The 19083-nt window shown below is 39.5% G+C and overlaps 1 protein-coding gene across 5 annotated transcripts in view; it reads right to left on the reverse strand.

Moving 5' to 3' along the window:
- The window catches only part of EPG5 (ectopic P-granules 5 autophagy tethering factor), a 119490-nt gene that overhangs the window by 35776 nt on the left and 64631 nt on the right, over positions 1–19083 (reverse strand). For all 5 annotated transcript variants that reach the window (XM_024236031.3, XM_054537835.2, XM_054537834.2 and 2 more), the window contains 4 exons: positions 15738–15882; positions 12758–12929; positions 11175–11337; positions 1528–1670 (listed from right to left, as the gene is read on the reverse strand). In XM_024236031.3, the coding sequence (XP_024091799.3) occupies positions 1528–1670; positions 11175–11337; positions 12758–12929; positions 15738–15882 (623 nt within the window). The remainder of the gene's footprint in view (positions 1–1527; positions 1671–11174; positions 11338–12757; positions 12930–15737; positions 15883–19083) is intronic.

A 19083-nucleotide genomic window follows, 5' to 3' on the forward strand; every position in this document is an offset into this window, starting at 1 on the left:
TCTTTTATTTATTTTATTTTATTTTATTCATTCATTTATTTTTTTTTTTGATGGAGTCTCACTCTGTCACCCAGGCTGGAGTGCAATGGTGCAATCTCAGCTCACTGCAACCTCCACTTCCAGGGATCAAGCGATTCTAACACCTCAGCCTCCCAAGGAGCTGGGATTACAGGCACCCGCCATAATGCCCAGCTAATTTTTTTGTATTTTTGTAGAGACGGGGTTTCACCATGTTGGCCAGGCTGGTCTTGAACTCCTGACCTCAGGTGATCTGCCCGCCTCGGCCTCCCAAAGTGCTGGGATTACAGGCATGAGCCACCACACCTGGCCAAGTTTTGTATTTTTAATAGAGACGGGGTTTCACCACGTTGGTCAGGCTTGTGTCGAACTCCTGACCTCAAGTGATCCGCCCACCTTGGCCTCCCAAAGTGCTGGGATTACAGGCATGAGCCACTGCATCTGGCCAATTTTCAATACTTAGTAATAATTTCATATTCTCCTAGGGAAAAAAAATCAGCTATAAGAACTAATTAACATTCTCATCCTTATTAAAAACGTTCATATTTTGCATGTAATTCATAATTTGTTATTTAACTTTTTGTATTCTTTATATAATTTTTTTAAACACAAAACCCTGATTTCTCTACATTTTAAAATCCAAAACACTGACTAAAGTTGAGATAAAGATTTCTGTATAGAAAAAGATCCTAGAATAAAGATATCCCTTCCAATTCTCACACCTTTTTGTGCCGCTTTCCCAGTAAAAGAAACATCAACCTCTTGTTTGCCTGGTCTCCTCCTTCCCAGGCACCCCAGCCCAACACACAAAAGGACTCAATGCTACCCTCTATACACCATCCTACTCTACTGAGGGGATCAGCTGTTGGAACTAGAATGTGGAGTCAGTCACCTTAAAGTAAAGGCAGAGTCAACCCCCACCTCCCAAGTCATGTCATGGTGGCTTTGGAAAGAAAGAGGACAGTGAGAGTAAGCCACAGTGAAAGCCAAAAGAAAACCACGATGGTCAAATGCAAGTTCACAACCACACTTGAGAGCCCTGATTCCCCTAAATAATTGTGCTATGAACTTTGTTCAGTCATCTGAGTTGACAATGATAAGTTCCTGGGTAAATGTGACTTTGATATAACACCATAAGCACTAAATCTCTCCGCAACTGAATTTCAATGCACTATATCATCTCACAATTCAGGGGTCAGCAAACTTTTTCTATATAGGGCCAGATAGTTAATATTTTCTGCTTTATATCTCTGTAACAACCACTCAATCCTTCTGTTGCAGCATAAAAGCCATAGAAATTATAAATAAATGGGGATGGCTGTGTTCCAATAAAACTTTATTTATAAAAATAAGTAGCAGGCCAGATTTGACTCAAAGGCCATAGTTTGCTGATGTCTGTACTAAATTAACCTGTGGGTGCTGCAGGGGTGGTGGTGGTATAGTAGCATGTATGATTACTATTCATGATAACAAAACAGTATTTCAAATTACAATGCCCACAAAACTTACGTGATCAAGTTTTCTGCATGTACAGCAGCTTCCACAATATTAAGTGATGGTGGTTTAGCAGCTTCTGCTTGCAACTGCTTCACTTCCTTCCGTAAAATATGAAGCTGTTGGCTTATGGCTTCATTCTTATGCATGCCTTCAAACTAACAAAAATTAAAGTTATCAAAAGACATTTCCCCCCATGTGTCAGGTTTTCCATGAAGACTCAAACTTAAATAAAATTATAAAAATACCAAAATTTGTATCTCTTTATATGACTGCCTTATAAACTGGTAAGATCTTGAATTAATTTATCAATAGTTCAAAGCCTTTTGTAGGATACTATTTCACTTATGTTTCAACTCCTGAAATCCTCATCAAAAACAGACCCCATGTCTTCCACCACTGAGGCTTTTCTTGAAGCACAGGAAGCCCCTCCACTGCTGATCATGGCTCCCCAGCCGTAGCCCTTCTGTGTGCTCTCAATCCAACACACAAAACACTCAACTCCAAACACTCAGGCTGCGTACACATGTGTGCCCAGCATTAAAAAAAGATGACATAGATGCTGCTCACAAATGTCGTTTTGAAAGGAAGAAAATATATATAATCATAAAACAAACAACAAAATAAGATAAAACATGGGGAAATGCCCAAACCAACTGCATGCCAAGGAAAGAGCCATTGGCTAATTCCTAAATTCACCAATTTAGGTTCCTAGAAGCTGGTCTTTGATAAAATTTTTATTGGTTTTCAGTGAAGGTGGAAAAATAAGGAGAATTTATTGAGCTTCTTTAAAAAAAAAAAAAACTGATTTTTTTTCAACTCAAGAGTATCCTTTTTTAAGATTAGCCTTTCTTATTTGAGAAGCCATCAACAAACCCTTTCTCTGACTGACAGTGACATAAATAACTGGTTTGTTTATGCAATTTTAATGTCATTTTTTGGATGTGGATAGAGGCAGAAGAAAAGAGAAGACATCCTGGGCCCAGATTGCAACACAAACACAGAACTGACATGACGGCTGCGGGGGATGTGGGACAGAGAGACGGGAAGGAAGAGCCTGGCCAGGGTTGCAGGGTGCAGTAAAATCAGACTGGGGAGCTGAGAGAGCCCTCTTGGAGAGGCTTTGAAATGCAGGCCGGGGAGTCTGGACTTACTTACAGGTACAGCTGAAGAGACCAGAACATTTAGAAGGCAAGAGTTCTAAACTCTACATTCTCCTCCTGTCTTCCCCAATCACATGGGTGAGCAGTAAGGTCCACATTTTTTCCTCACATGCACCTGCCCAAACCCAGTCTTTAGCCATCACTGCAATGATTAAAGGTATCCTTTATAAATAACGTAAATACTTAATTCACAAACTTATTACCTGAGGCTCTTATGTCACTTATGAGGCCCAGGGTTATTATCATAAATTCTGTATAAAAGTTCCTGAAGGGCAGCCAGGCATGGTGGCTCACGCCTGTAATCCCAGCACTTTGGGAGGCCGAGGTGGGCAGATCACTTGAGGTCAGGAGTTCGAGACATGCCTGGCCAACGTAGTGAAACCCCGTCTCTACTAAAAACACAAAAATTAACCAGGTGTGGTGGCAGGCACCTGTAATCCTGGCTACTCAGGAGGCTGAGGCAGGAGAATTGCTTGAACCTAGGAGGCAGAGGTTCCAGTGAGCTGAGATCACGCCACTGCACTCCAACCTGGGCGACAGCGTGAGACTCCGTCTCAAAAAAAAAAAAAAAAAAAAAATGTTCCTGAAGGGCAATGGGCAATGGTCCTATTTGTTTTACTTACCCAGAACCCCAGCACAGCATAACTCTGACAATACACTGAGCAACTATTTTTATGACTGTGATAATAATAACTTTCTTGTATAAAACTCACCAATGTTGTATTAAAAATCTTTACAAAACTTCTTCTTTAAGAAAGAAAAAAGCTCTGTGACATCAAAATGCACAAAAGTGAATATTCTAGAACATATAATGTTAACAATAACTTTCACTATTGGAGAAAGATTAAAAAAGAAATTACTTGCATTTAATTAGATACTATATCAATACAAGCATCTGAATTAAATTTGAAATCTTTCAAATAACAGACCAATGTTTAATATCCTAAATTGTGATTAGGAGTATCTGCAGTCAGCCTTTTTGTTCAATACATCACCAAATACAGTTAGACCAGGACTACGCGTGTCACAGAATCCCCTGGCTGGCCTGGAGAGAAAGGAGCCAAACAGGAAAAGAGAGAATCTGAGATGAGGAAGGAAGACACAGAATGAAGGCAGATGGAAAGGCAAAGGATCCAGACACCACTTGACTGGAAAAATGCAGAGACAGGACTAAACCTACTCTGTAACCCAAACTTTAAAACTGCCATTCCATGTGGTAGAAATTACTAAAATAAAACCAGCTGGTTTAGGAAAGTTTAGACTCTCTCACAAAAAACATCCCCAAATTATTATTATTTTCTAGTCTACTTATTTTTGTTTATTGTTCCCACTACTGTTGAAAGTTTTCTTTTTTTACTGCAATGAAGGTGAGAGCAATGGAATGTCTATCAGTTCATAATTACAAGAAGTAGTAGACAATAGAACAAAGTAGCATGGTGGAAGCCCCTCCACTTGAGTCATTTTAAGTGGACACAGAAATTTAAAAGTTTCCTTGTCTAAATTTAAAAGTTGGACAAAGCATGTCCTTCAGCCAGTTTTTACAATAATGTGAGGCCCTCAGTGGGTCTTTTCCATCGTTCGTTTCTTGGAATTAACAAATTTTTCACATGATAATAAATCAATCCTGGGGTCAGCAAGCATACCCACAATACCAAAGTACATCAAAAGGAACCCAATTATAAATCACCCCATTTCCCCAGGGAACATCACTGAATTGTTAGAGCCTTCTATTGGGAAGAGAGAACACAGAAAGAAGCACGTCTCACTTCCCATAAAATATATTTGCCTTTGTATACCCCAAACAAGCTATACATAGCTCAAACACTTGCAGATAGCTGGAAATTTCCAGGACATTCTTTCCCAGAAAAATTCTATTAAGGAATAAAATATTTTCATGATATAATTTGAACTCTTTATAAAGGAGTCATTAAAAATTATATTTAAAATCTGAAGTCATTTCCCATAAAGCTAATTTTTAAAAACTGATCTAATCTAGAATGTTAAGATCACAAATTCTCTAATCACTGAAAAAAGAAGGCAATACTATTATACAGACTCAGAGAGAACGTGAAATGGTACCTATATTCATTTACATGAGATTTAACTGTCATGATCAGCTTACTCAGAATCACACTGCAAGTATTCAGAAGCTGCAGCTGAAACAGCTGAAGCAAAACGACCTGGCAATATTGAATGGGAAAAGTAGGGGTCTTGAATTTAGACACAAGCAGGCTTGAATCCTGACGGAGCTACTCACTAGCTATGTGACTTTGGCAAGTCTCATAGTGTCTCTGAACCTGTTTCTCTGAACTCATCCTCATTCTGTGAAGATTAAATCGGATAAACTAGGCACAGTGCCTCACATCTGTAATCCCAGCACTTTGGGAGGCCAAGGTGGGTGGTTCACTTGAGGTCAGGAGGTCAAGACCAGCCTGGCCAACATGATTAAACTCCATCTCTACTAAAAATACAAAAATTAGCTGGGCATGATGTTGTGACCCTGTAGTCCCAGCTCCTCGGAGAGAATCATTTGAACCTGGAAGGTAGAGGTTGCAGTGAGCCAAGATCGCACCACTGCACTCCAGCCTGGGCGACAGAGTGACACTTTGTCTTAAAAAAAAAAAAAAAATTAAGTTGGATAATGAAAGCAAAGCAACTAGCATAATACCGGGGATATGAGAGTGCCCCAAGCAAGTGACAAAAAGTACTGTGAACATGGCTGGGAAAGACAGTACAACCATCCTTACTGCTTCCCAAGACTGAATATTTGGGAGACATTTATATTAGAGTAAAAATATATGGTAAGCAGTGTATAGTATTTAAATTGAGTATTTAAGTATGGAAAGTATTAAGCTGTTTAAAAGCAAAGGTAAGCACAATCAAAGAATGAACTGTTAATTTTTAATAAGAAAAAGTTCCAATTTCCATGATGTCTGTCATGGCCAAATAATATCCACAAAATTCCCGAAAGTAGTTAAAATCAGGGAACTTACTTATGAAGGGCATAAATCTAGAGCTGTTCATTCCTTCAAACACATCCATTTTGCAGCACTGACTATATGAGGCAGTGATGATATAAACATGAATAAGACAAAGTCCCTGACCTTGTGTAACCCAAAATCTAGTAACAGCATAGAACTAATCGTAACATAAAACAAGTTGTAACACAGCCTGATGAGTGGTGTGTTACAAATAAGGATGCTTCCTTTCAGCAGAAGTGTACTAAAAAAATTAAAATAGGCCAGGCATGGTGGCTTACACCTGTAATCCTAGCACTTTGGGAGACCGAGATGGGTGGATCACCTGAGGTCAGCAGTTCAAGACCAGCCTGGCCAACATGGTGAAACCTCATCGCTACTAAAAATAACAAAAATTAGCTGGGCACGGTGGCACTTGCCTGTAATCCCAGCTACTCAGGAGGCTGAGGCAGGAGAATTGCTTGAACCCAGGAGGTGGGGGATGCAGTGAGTGACACTGCACTCTAGCATGGGTGACAAGAGCAAAACTCTGCCTCAAAATAATAATAATAATAATAATATTAAAAACAAATTAAGATGGAAATCTTATTCCCAAAGAGTTCAGTCTGGCAAGACAAAACAGCAAGTGACTGCAACAGTATTTAGGCACAAGCTGCAATGAGGGAAAGAACATCTCAATTCGACTGCAAGAGTCCGCAAAGACCTCAAAAGAGGTTTGGCCTGAACTAAATACTGAAGGCTGAGCAAGAAAGAGGTCAGAAATGGGTGGGAGGAGAACAAAAGCAGCATATGTGAAGAACAAAGGTATTAATGTGTATGTTGTGTTTAGAAAAATGGAGAAAGTCTAAACGGCTGAAAAGTAAAATGTCTGTGAAGTAGGAGAGAGGATAAATGATGCTGCTAGAAAAAGACCAATAACAGATTATGAAGGGCGCTAAGGGTCATATTCCTTTTGATACTGCCAAGTAAATATGGGTTTTTAGCCTGGAAATGTGATCAGATGTGTGTTTCAAAAGATGAGTAATGAGAGAATGGAAAACAGACTAGGCAGGGAGAGAGAGATGGACAGGAAATCTAATCAATGCAACAGGTCAAGGCAGAAGCGAGGTGTGCATACCATGGAGAAATGGCAACAGAAACACAGAGAAGAGAATGTCAGGGGCTTCAGAAAGCCATTTCAGAGGCAGAACCAATATGGAAGCAACTTTGGAAAATACAGGAATGAAGTAGGGTAGGGTAACTGGAAACGATGATATTGATGCCTAAGTTTCCAGCTGGGGAGACCAGCTATGTGAAATTATAGAAAGAAGAGATTTGGAAGGTAAAGGTGAGATTAATTTGGGAATATGGAGTTTGAGGTATTTGTGGAACATTCATGTAGAACGAGGCAGGTGGAAATCTAGATTTGGAACTCAAGAGAGAATTCTGGAGTAGAGAAACAGAACAGGATTATCAACATATGAGTAAATGGCTCTTTTGTTCTTTTTGAACTATTCTGAGATCTATTGGAGTTATAAACTCTCCAGAAAAGAAATTTACACACACTTTCAGGAACTTCACCAATTCTCTAAAGACCATTCACAGACCCCAGATTAAGAACCCCAGATTAAGCACAGACAGTAGACAAAAGAAGATGATGTCACATGAAGAAGAGAATCAGGATAACTAGCAATCTAAGGGTTTGAGTTGAGGAGGAAGAAACTCTGAAAACTGAGAAATGCCTGGAGATTCAGAGGGAAAAGATGAGACTACATAAAGTTCAATATCGCAACAGAAAGATGTTAAAAGGAATCAAAACTACTGAACATAGCCATGAGGTGGTCACTGGACACATCTATATAGAGGGCTACAGTTTTATGTATAAAAATAACACGACCTACCTTTTGCAGGACATACTCTCTCCCAATGACAGTTTCATGATGAGTCATAAACACTGAGAACTCACCCTCTCTATCCTCCATTAACACCTCTTTTTCCAAAACTGAAGTCATCCATAACCAATATTATCCATTTGGGTAATGGATGGCTTCATATTTAAGTACAATCTTTGGCCAAAAATCAGAGCAAAACGAACAACTTGCATAGATAATGCCCTAACTTTATAGCAGGTAGAGTTTCAGCTTTCCTCTATCTTGCCCTTCACCATTAATGTGTAACAAAACATGTTTTTATCTTCAAGTCCTAGAAGTATCAACCGGCAAATACTGCCCAGGATAGCCTCAACTAGCAATGACAGTACTATATAACTTTCAAGAATATTTAAGTCTCAGCATATAAAAGTTGTTCACTGTCCACGTTTTTAATTGCCCTGGCAAATCTGCGTATCAGGTAAAACACTGGCTGCAGTCGATACTATTATTGATACTGAACTTCTAGGAGCCATCAGTGGGGGATCTCAAGCTTGTGGAACTTCCCAAGTGGGACTAAAAGTCAGGGCACTAAGCAAACGAGTGAAGCCAGCAGAAAAGTAAAACCTGCTTTAAGAAAACTTAAATATTTCTAAAGAGGTTAGGGCCACAAAATACAGCTATTTTTTCAAATTCTTTAAGCTTCTGCAACATCTTCTTTTTTCCCTCTGTCCTTCATTACTTTCCCCCTTCTTTCTTCAAGCTATATTAGCAATTACTAATTTTTCTTTTTTTTCTTGAGACAGGGTCTCACTCTGTTGCCCAGGCTGGAGTGCGGTGGCACAGTCACAGCTCACTGCAGCCTTGACCTCCTGCAGTTAAGTGATCCTCCAGCCTCAGCCACCACCCAAGTAGCTTGGACCACAGGCATGCGCCACCATGCCCGGCTAATTTTTGTATAATATTTTTTGTAAAGACGGAGTTTCTCCATGTTGCCCAGGCTGCTGAACTCCTGAGCTCAAGCAATCTGCCCACCTCGATCTCTCAAAGTGCTAGGATTACAGGAGTGACCCACCACGCTCAGCCCAACTTTTCTTTTAAGAAAAGAAAGCACAAGAACTTTGGTATGTTTGTAAAATCATCTAAGCCATGTTCACATTGGTCCTTATCATAACTCATCTTTTCTCTGACCTGCCTCCAATCAAAATTACCTAGAAGACATTTTAGAAAAGGTGTTTCTTTTTATTTCAGAATTAACAAAGCAAAAGATTATGTTTAAAATCTCAATTCAAGGGTTCAGACAAATAATATAATACTATGATCCCTTTTTCTGTAAAGGAAAAGAGACAAGTCACAGGTAGGCTTAGAGCTTCAGCTCCCTGGCCTGCCTGGTGGTATTTTCCACTGCAAGGCCCAGAGAGTTAACAGGAGGTCAGGGCAAGAGACCTGTTCTTTAGCTAAGGCAGTAAGTATTTACAGTTCTTCACAGAGCAAGCCATCAGCCAGAACTGGAAAAACATTTCTTTATAGTTATCTCACTTGTCACTTATAAAAATGCATTTTAGAATTCTCTTCTCTATATAAAATTAACAGTCTGGCAAAGATATGTAGTTTTAAAATATGGAAAAACACAAATTGGTGAAGACATACCTTTTTTTTATTAAAACCGGATACATTTTCAGTTTTTTCCTCACTAACTTGAACTCCACCCAAAATTGGCAAACTTTCCTCCCAGTTTTATTACTTCAGCAAGTGATCTTTTCTTAAATATTTCTACCTTGGTCTTACTACAACAGCATTAGTAACTGGGAAAAAAATACACCAAAAGAAAACTAACTGTATACACCAAAAGAAAACCAACTGTATAAAGCACCTGGCCAAAGATAACTCAATGTTTAAGAGTTGCACATATTTACAATAACATACAGGAAAATAAGTTGGACTCATCCTAACTTTTAGGTCAAATTTCTGAACTTTAGACAAATACAACTACGTTGAAAAATCAGAGATACATTTTGAAAGTAATGAAAAATACAATACATATAAAAGATTATTTTAGAGAAGACATTTTGTAGAAAACAGTCTCCCAAGGAAATTGATGGAGACATTGGAATAGTTACAATGAAAATTAGCAAAAAAAGAAGGGAAATTTCTGAAAGACAAACAAGAGGGAGTAAAATAAATTTTCTCCAATTTCCAAAAGCTAACAAAAAAGAATCATTTGTGTGTAGACAGATTTAGACAATAGGCAGTGCTCATCTCCAAGCATTTCTCTTTCAGCTTAAGGAATACTGACTTCACTCGAAGGAGGAATACAGTGCAGTGATTAATGAACACAGGCTGGCCGGGTGCGGTGGCTCAGGCCTGCAATACCAGCACTTTGGGAGTCCGAGACAGGCAGATTGTTTGAGCCCACTAGTTTGAGAGCAGCCTGGGCAACATGGCAAAATCCCATCTCTACTACAAAACCCCATCTCTACTTTAAAAAGAGCACTGGCTCTGAAGCCAGACTGCCTGGGCCTTTCTGGCTCTGCCACTTACAGGCTGTGGCACTTCAGGTGCACAACTTAATTAACTTCTCTGTGACTCTACTTCCTTACCTGAGAAATGAAGATAACATGATAATGGCCACCTCACAGAGTTGTTGTGAGGATAAAATAACTTATTTAAAGTGTTTAGACAGGGCCTGGCATAAAGTAAATGCTATGACATGCTAGCTTCAGCTAAGCTTCCATTGTGAAGTCCATACCATATCGCAGATCCAAATTCTGCCTATATTCCAGTGCAAGAAGGTAACTCTGAGAGGCAGTTCAAGTTTCAGTCACATTGTTGCATGTCTCTCCTCTGCCTGTCAGCAAGTTCCACCTGACTAATCTGCTTCCCATATATCCTTCCCATGTTCATCTTCAGGGTCTCCCTGCCATGTGCAGCAGACAGCCAGAGCTCCCAATGATGGTACACACCAACCTTTCCAATGTGAACTCCCACCACCATCCCCAAAACACTTGGAAAAGGCTGACCTAGCCACTGACCCCTAAATGACATCATGGCCACTCCATTTCCACATTCCTTCTAACTGTATCATCACCAAAGTCTTTTAAGAATCAGTTGAGGCCAGGCGCAGTGGCTCACGTCTATAATCCTGGCACTTTGGGAGGCTGAGGCAGGCGGATCACCAGGTCAGGGGTTCAAGACCAGCCTAACCAACGTGGTGAAATCCCATCTCTACTAAAAATACAGAAATTAGCCGGGCGTGGTGGCAGGTGCCTGTAATCCCAGCTACTCGGGATGCTGGGGCAGGAGAATCACTTGAACCCAGGAGGCAGAGGTTGCAGTGAGCCGAGATCACGCCACTGCACTCCAGCCTGGGGACTCCATTTCAAAAAAAAAAAAAACAAACAAAAAAAGGAATCAGTTGAAGCCCTCTCTCTAGGAATCTTCTCAATGATTCTGATTTTTTTTAATTCCTATTTGAATATCTGTGTTATAGGAGTCATCTGGTACCTACAGAAATATGTGATTAGCTCTATGAGTGTTTTCATGCCCCACAAAACCAGTAAATGTTTGGGACACAGACAGTGTGCTATATATGTCTTTCAATCTTTCTCAGTGATATGCCAGCATTACGGACTCAATGAAAATTCTCTAAATTCTGAAGAAATTTAAACACTTACCTGAACCGTAACAACTGCAGCTCCTTGGCATTTTTTACCGCTGCTGCCTCTGCACTCCAAATGTAGTGTGGTCTGTTCTTCACGATTCACATACTGCTTTGGCATTGTGTCCAACAGCTCACCATCCAGAGCAACCTGCTGAGATTCCCGAAGAGCTGCGGTTCTGAAGAACATCAGGAGGTAAAAGAAAGTCTTAGGAAAGGTTATATGATAAGTGATAAAGGCTTCCAGTTACCCACAGCCAGCATTATAGTGCAGCAAAATACACATATACCATAGTAACAGAGGATCAAAGGTTGTGAGCCAAGACTTACCCAAATCATTCCCCTGGCAGAGAGGCTAAAGAGAAAGCTAAGAAATGCAAGCAAAGCCCATAGAGAAGTGAGACAACTTTAAAGCCACAAACAAAGCTCCGTTTAGAATCCATGTTATACCAACAGATCCCACAAGAACAAATGAGAATTCTATCCTAACTTCATCACCCTCAAGGGGTGCCTTAATTGTAAGTACCAATGACTTCTTAGGTATTAGCAACTCAAAATGAAATGTCAAAGACCAAGAAAGCTAATGGCATACATGGGGTGTCAAAACTGGTCTAACTGTATGTAACATTACCTTAATGGGCAGGTGCTTATATGTGCACTCAACACACATACAACAAATGCCTGGACCAAAAACAGCCAAGGAAAAAAATACCAATAAGAAATTGATTAACGGCCTGGCGCAGAGGCTCATGCCTGTAATCCTAGCACTTTGGGAGGCCGAGGCGGGTGGATCACGAGGTCAGGAGATTGAGACCATCCTGGCTAACACGGTGAAACCCTGTCTCTACTAAAAATACAAAAAATTAGCCAGGCATGGCGGCAGGTGCCTATAGTCCCAGCTACTCGGGAGGCTGAGGGAGGACAATGGTGTGAACCCAGGAGGCGGAGCTTGCAGTGAGCCAAGATCGTGCCACTGCACCACTCCAGCCTGGGCGACAGAGTGAGACTCTGTCTCCAAAAAAAAAAAAAAAAAAAACAGAAATTGATTAACATAGGATTTGTAAAAGTAAGGCTCACTTACTGTTAATGAAACAGACTTACTCCACACATGCGCCTTCTCACAAGATCTCAAGTTAGATCAAAACCTTAAACTGTTGATCATTTTGTATCCACCATGTGAACTCAAAACAATGACTTTTCCTCACTTCAATCAATGTTTATGTCAATTTCTTAAAGAATATGGAGAGGTAGAGAGTACAGCAATGAGAGAAGAAAGGAACTCTTACTTCACACCTTTCCAACACCATCTTTCCAATATCAGAAGATCTCTTCATGAGAAGCATAAGAAAATCTTAGCTGGCACTGGTGACACTCAGAAATGCCACCACAGGAAATGTGAAATTGATAGTTGGTGAGAGTACCACATAATTTCCACGTGAAATTATAAGACTTGTTAACCAAGTGAACCGTCTGGGCCAGGTTGGTCAAACTATCCTCATGGTAAAAATGCTGACAAGGAAGCCACTCCAGGTAGCAAATCATCCAGGCTGTCAAAGCCACCAGCATGGGAACATGATCCTTGAGGCTGCACGGTCTTACCTGGCCTGCTGTTGCAACAGATTCAGGTCTGTGCACACCAGCTGGGTGGCGTCCTTCTGACTCAATAGCACAGCAGAGGAAATAACTGGCACAGGAGGCTTCGTCGGGTGCAGAACAAGGGCAGGCTGGGGAGCCTCATGCTTCCGCAAGTTACTTAAAACTCTTTCTTTAGCTGAAAGAAAATTAAGTCATATATACTGAGCAATCAGGTGAATTAGCAGGAGAACAGAAGCATGTGGTACAATTAAGTAGAATTCCTATCCTCAAAAAATTTATAGTCTTATGTTAAAGAGTTAAAGCTCATGACCTTAAATTATTACCCTAGACAGGCCTTGCATGACATGCTAACAAGTTTGGACTTGATAATAGTGTAAAGCTACTAGTGTCTTATGCTAATATCATGTGGATCTAGTGAACAGCTCTATGCAAGCTTCAATCAGATGGTAGCTATCATCTGAATAATGGTTTAGGTAAATGGAGTAGGTCTGGAGGCAGGTCACCCAGTTAAGGTTTTAATGCCATCATCCAGAATTCAGAGGAATAGAAGAAAAAGGAATAAGCGTTATGGAATATAGCCGAGTCAAAAATCTGAAATCAGGTCAAGGAGGACTGGATGCAGTAAGAGATAAAATGAATGAAGACATACACATAAGCTCCTTCAGCACTTCTATTTATGCAGTCATATAGTCCATCAGTCATTTACTTATTCATTCACTCAACAAATGATTTATGGAGTCCAAATAAGCAATCCAGTGCCACACACACACACACACACACACACACACACACACACACACACACACAAAAGGTGAATCTCTACCATGCAACTTTGCCCTAGATTACACATGATCTCATACTGTTTAATCAAATTCAAATGTTTGATACTTCTAGACTTAGTACAGAGCTGAATACATAGTAGATATCCAATAGATTCCTATCTTCCCTCCCTCTCCCTTCACCACACTATACACATACCACACAGCAGGTGGGGACTGAATAACATGAAGAAAAATGCTGCTACCTGCTCAATTCTTTTCAATAGCAAGAAACAGAGGAAGGCAGTGGTCAAGGGAATTTCAAATCAGTAAGTCAAGTCAACAAGTACTTAAGGGACTACAATGAATTTCTGATTACATTCCAGATGTAACATTCCATTTTCTATTCTTGTTGAGAAAAATTAAAGAAAAATTAATAGCCATGACTTTACTTGGCATAAGGAGACTTGTATTGTTTGTACCCCAAACAGACGGAATTCAACATTTCAAATAGGTCAAGTACAGCACTATCCCTTATAGTTAGTGTTTTTCCACTAGAACTAACCACTCTTTGCACAGATGTAACCAAGTTAGGTATTCACCACTGGATAAGACTTGTGACTATTGATGTTAAAGTTCCTTTCAAGCAACATAAGAGGCCACGATGCTAAAGGAAAACTGGGGGCTCTTTCAAACCCAATATAAGTTACCATAAAAGAAAAACCAAGGATATTTTAAAAACAAACAAACAAAAAATCTAAATTCATATTTAACAGTAATCACCACTCTGGACCACAACTGACAAAAATATTGAAGCCAATAAAACAAATTTAGTGTAAGAAAAAGAAATTGTTATCACAACAGTGCTAGTGAAATTTTTCCTACAACCAATCACAACCACAAATTAAATCATTTGATATAATCATCAACTAACCTCTTATATCTGAGAAAAACCTGAAACTCACTATTTAGAAGTATAGGCTCTAATTTTGTTTGGAAGTACAAGGTATCACCGGACACAAGAGGTAGAAAAATGAGTGGTAGACAGCAGGTCTCTGGAGTCAGACAGCTCTGCCCAATAACCAGCTATGTGGCCCATGCGGGCAGGTCACCTAACAGCTTACAAATTCGGTTTCTTATCTGCTCAATAGGGATAACCTAACAACATAGAGTTTTTGTGAGGACTGAGTTAATGCATATAAAGCACTGAGACAGTGCTTGGAACAAACTAAGGGCTTCATAAATTACTAGCTTAACTCCAGCGAAAACAATTCGTATTTTAGGACAGTGTTCAGGCAACATAGAAACACTACAAATCAAAGGGCATGAACAGAAATCATTTAATAGTTCCCAGATCTGTTCATATATTTCTTCTTCTTAACAAACTTTCAGGAATAGAAAAATGAGAATCTACCTTGTTGGCTTGAGGGCAATTTTCATCCCTTTCTCTATATACCTTTCTATACCATTTAATATTTAAAATTAATAAATATCTTTTATAATCAGAAAAAAAATATTGTTTCAAAAAAAAATGCAGGGAGAGGAAATGCTGGAGGGAACAATTTTAGAGCCTTAGAAGAGACCAGCCAGCACCATTTTACAGATGAATGGCGTGAAGTCCAGAGAAGTTCTTATTTGTCTCTCTTCATACAACTAACGCATTTTGGTTAGTGGCAAGCTGGAATAAGAAGGTATTCTGCATTTCTCTGAAACACCTCAGTGTCTTAATACACTATATATTGTAATAAATATTTTGGTCAACAATTGAATTTACAATGATATGTCCTGTATTTTTGAAATATAGTCAGTAATGAAAATTAATAGGTGACCCCAAATATCAGCAACTTTATAGGTTAAATGGGCTTTTGTGGCCTGATAGAAAACTAACTGGTAATTTATACCACTGTTTCTCTAGAAAAATGTACTGGGAGAAACAAGTAACTTAGAAACTTCAGGAATCTGATTCATTTGTATGGTAAGGGTTCTAGGTACAAAGGAAAAGAGTTTATAAAAGAAAAAGACAGACTTCTGATTTTCAAAACTGCAAAGTAATTACATTTACAGTTGCAATTTACACCATTGTGTAAGTAAACTGAAATCTCTTTTTAAAGCATCAGAGGAAAAATGAACACTGGGGGAATAAAGTACGTCAGCCTCAACCCTCAATGGCTCTGATTCAATCATTCATTCACTCATTCGAAGGGGCAGGTGCTCCCAGGACCCACCCAGCAAAGGATCAGTGAAGTCCAGCTGCACGGACAAACTGCAGGGTGTGGAATGGGACTCAAGCTTGGCCTGTGTCCACAGACCAACAGTCTCCTGAAACTCATGATAGATGCGCTCCATGTTCAAATACTCCATCCACAGATCCTGAAACAGAACGACAGTATTTTAACTCTGACAGACAAGTCACATATAAAACTATGTATTTAACAATAAAGTGAACCAGTAAGTTTCAACACGAAGTGGTCTACTCCAAGTCCTCCACCATTAGGATAAATTGCCATTAAAATGACCACTCTAACAATCCCTGCAGTAGCTGTAAAACTTTGATTGTGTATCATGATTAGAAAAAATTTTAACAGCCCTATATGTATATTTGTAAATTATATACATACACTATAAAGCTAATACATTATGTATACTATAAGACATAGGTAAAAAATAGCAAATGTTAAAGAGGTAAAAAATAAAATGTTAAAAAATAATCAAATCTGAATTAGATCAAGACACTAAATCCAACTATCAATTTACAGTAAATACAGGGGACAGAAAAACATGTTAAACTACACCATGAAGATACAGTTAGCAAAATCCATACTGTGGGGAGCCTCTATGGACAAACTACCCAGTTTCTTCAACAAATAAATTGCAAGGAAAAGTAAAGGGATAAGGGGAGGACTTGTAGATTAAACAGACTTATAAGACATATCAACCAATCACAACATGTGGATCCTGATTCAAACTATGAAAATAAATAAAAACAAAACTTTTATGACATTTATGAGAAAGGTGGAAACTTGAACATTGACTAAATATTTGATATTAAAAATTATTTCTAATATGTTTAGGTATGCTATTGGGTTATGTCATTTTTTTAACCCTATCTTTTAAAATCTTCATGTATCAAGTGCTCTCTGGGATTACCTCCAAGATAAAATGGAAGAGGAAGTGGATGGGCTATAGATGAAACTAGACACATGACATATGCGGGGAGGGGGAGAAGAGCATGCCCATTATACTGGTCTCCTTATTTTCCTATACAATGGAATTTTTTCATAATAACAGGTGTCAAATAAGTAAATAAATAAAATGAGAAAACAATAAATATAGCAGCTCTAGTAACCTCTCCCTACACTCCCATGGGCTGTCTTGCATATTCTGAATTATATATATTTCACTTTGGTGATCACTACACTTTAGAATGGGGGACTGCCTTTAACAACAACAAAAAAAAGTCAAATTATCAATGAACTTCAAATAGTAATAGGAAGTGAGCAAACAGGGACTATGGGTTTGTGGACCGTGATTTTTTTTGGAGTTTAAGTGTTCTAAAGGCCCAAGGATCCCTCTAAACCAAAAAATGTCCTTGGCTTCTCAATAAGCACACTGCTGTGAAGTCCCAAATCATTATTTCCAAACCAACCCCAAAGCCCAAGGCATTCCAGACTCAGAGGAGGAGCTCCAATGTAATCCTGATCACAATCCTGAATTCTACATGCAGCTGAGTGTTCAATGTGCTGGGCTAGATCCTCCTATTGCATACATGCTCCTTTAAATAGGGTCACTCTGTCACTTTCTCTGCCTCTATGCCAAGTAACTGTTAACAGAGGCTAATGAATACAGCAACTACCAGGAATTAATGATAGGTAAGCAGAGACATCTTAGAAACCATAAAAATACAAAACAACCCTGAGCTTGAATTACAGATCAAGAAATTATACATCAAGCACCAAGCAAAGGCTGACTTAAAAAGAAAAAGAGAGGGAAAGCAAGCAATTAATTCTGTTGATGCTGAGGAACCAGGATAAATCTCAGAGAACCAAGAAAGCTATGGCTAATTTTTAAAAACACTGACCAAGTACCTACCATGTACAAAGCCTTGGATATGGATGAGGGTGTCAAGTATAAAAAGATGAGGATAGAACTGCACTCAAAGGATGTCAGGACACCATGGTCTCATATGTATTTTTCTTGTTTCTCTGGCTCTATATTCTCAGTTTTATTTCTCTGTGCCTTAAATGCTGTTATCTCTCAGTGTTCCATCTTCAGTCCTCTTCTTAATCTACATATTCTCTTACCACTAAATCCACATATCCGACTTTGCCTCATTCCTGAATTCTAGATCTTTACCTCCCCTTCTGACCAACTCCTTGATAGAGAGCTCTCGTTGAAGCCCCTCAGGCACCCCCTCTTCCAGGGTTTATCTCTGGGGGCCAAAGTTAGAAATTTGGAAGTCTTTGGATATCTGATTCTTCCTCGATATATTTTTAATTCATCCATTTGTTTAATAACTGCTGCTATTTCAATAGTTCTCCAAACAAAGACTTCAAAATACAAGCCAAATTATTTAGAAAAGTATACATGGCCCTTAGGGATTTCACTCCTACTCATCTCTCTGGTTTCATCTGCCCTGCCTCAGGTGCTATGCCCTCCCTGCACCTTTCTGAACATGCCCATCCCTTTCTCACCTGCTATATGTCGCTGCACATACTGGTCTTTCTGCCCATTAACTTCCTCTCTGCCACTCCCTAACACCATGCCTTTCCTTTCCATCTGCCCAACTCCCATTTGTCCTTCAGGGCTCAGCTCAAAGGTCACCACTCCAGGCGCAATCCAAATCAGGGGCTATTCCCCTATGTTCCCATAGTACCCTGTGCATTCCACTCTCATAATTTTTTTTTTTTTTTTAAGACGGGGTCTCTCTCTGCTGCCCAGGCTGGAGTGTAGTGGTGCAATCTCAGCTCACTGCAACCTCTACCTCCCAGGTTCAAGCATCACTGCAACCTCTACCTCCCAGGTTCAAGCGATTCTCCTGCCTCAGCCTCCTGAGTCGATGGGATTACAGGTGCCCACCACCATGCCCGGCTAATTTTTGTATTTTTTAGTAGAGATGGGGTTTTGCCATATTGGCCAGGCTGGTCTTGAACTCCTGACCTCAGGTGATCCACCTGCCTTGGCCTCCCAAAGTGTTGGGATTACAGGCGTGGGCCATGCACCTGGCCCATAATCTTGATCACAAAATGTAATAACTGTTTGTTTAGTCTCCTGTTGGCCAATAAGCTCTTTGAAGGCAGGGAATGTACCAGATTTCTTTTTTGTATCTTTGGTACCTGGCACTTAGAAGACACTCAGCAAATACTCACAGAAGGCAAGGAAAGCAAGAAGAAAGAAGGCAAGGAAAGAAGGAAAGAAAACAAGAAAAAGACACCTACTGGAGATAAAATATACACATGATGTGAAAGTAGGAGGGTTTAAGGATCCAAATGAAAGTGTTTCAACTCTTAGAGTTTCCTAAATCTCATTCTGGTGCTGGGGTCAATACTCAAAAGACTGCAACCCTAGAAAAAA

Source organism: Pongo abelii, chromosome 17, assembly GCF_028885655.2.
Source record: "Pongo abelii isolate AG06213 chromosome 17, NHGRI_mPonAbe1-v2.0_pri, whole genome shotgun sequence".
Taxonomy (NCBI): Eukaryota; Metazoa; Chordata; class Mammalia; order Primates; family Hominidae; genus Pongo; species Pongo abelii.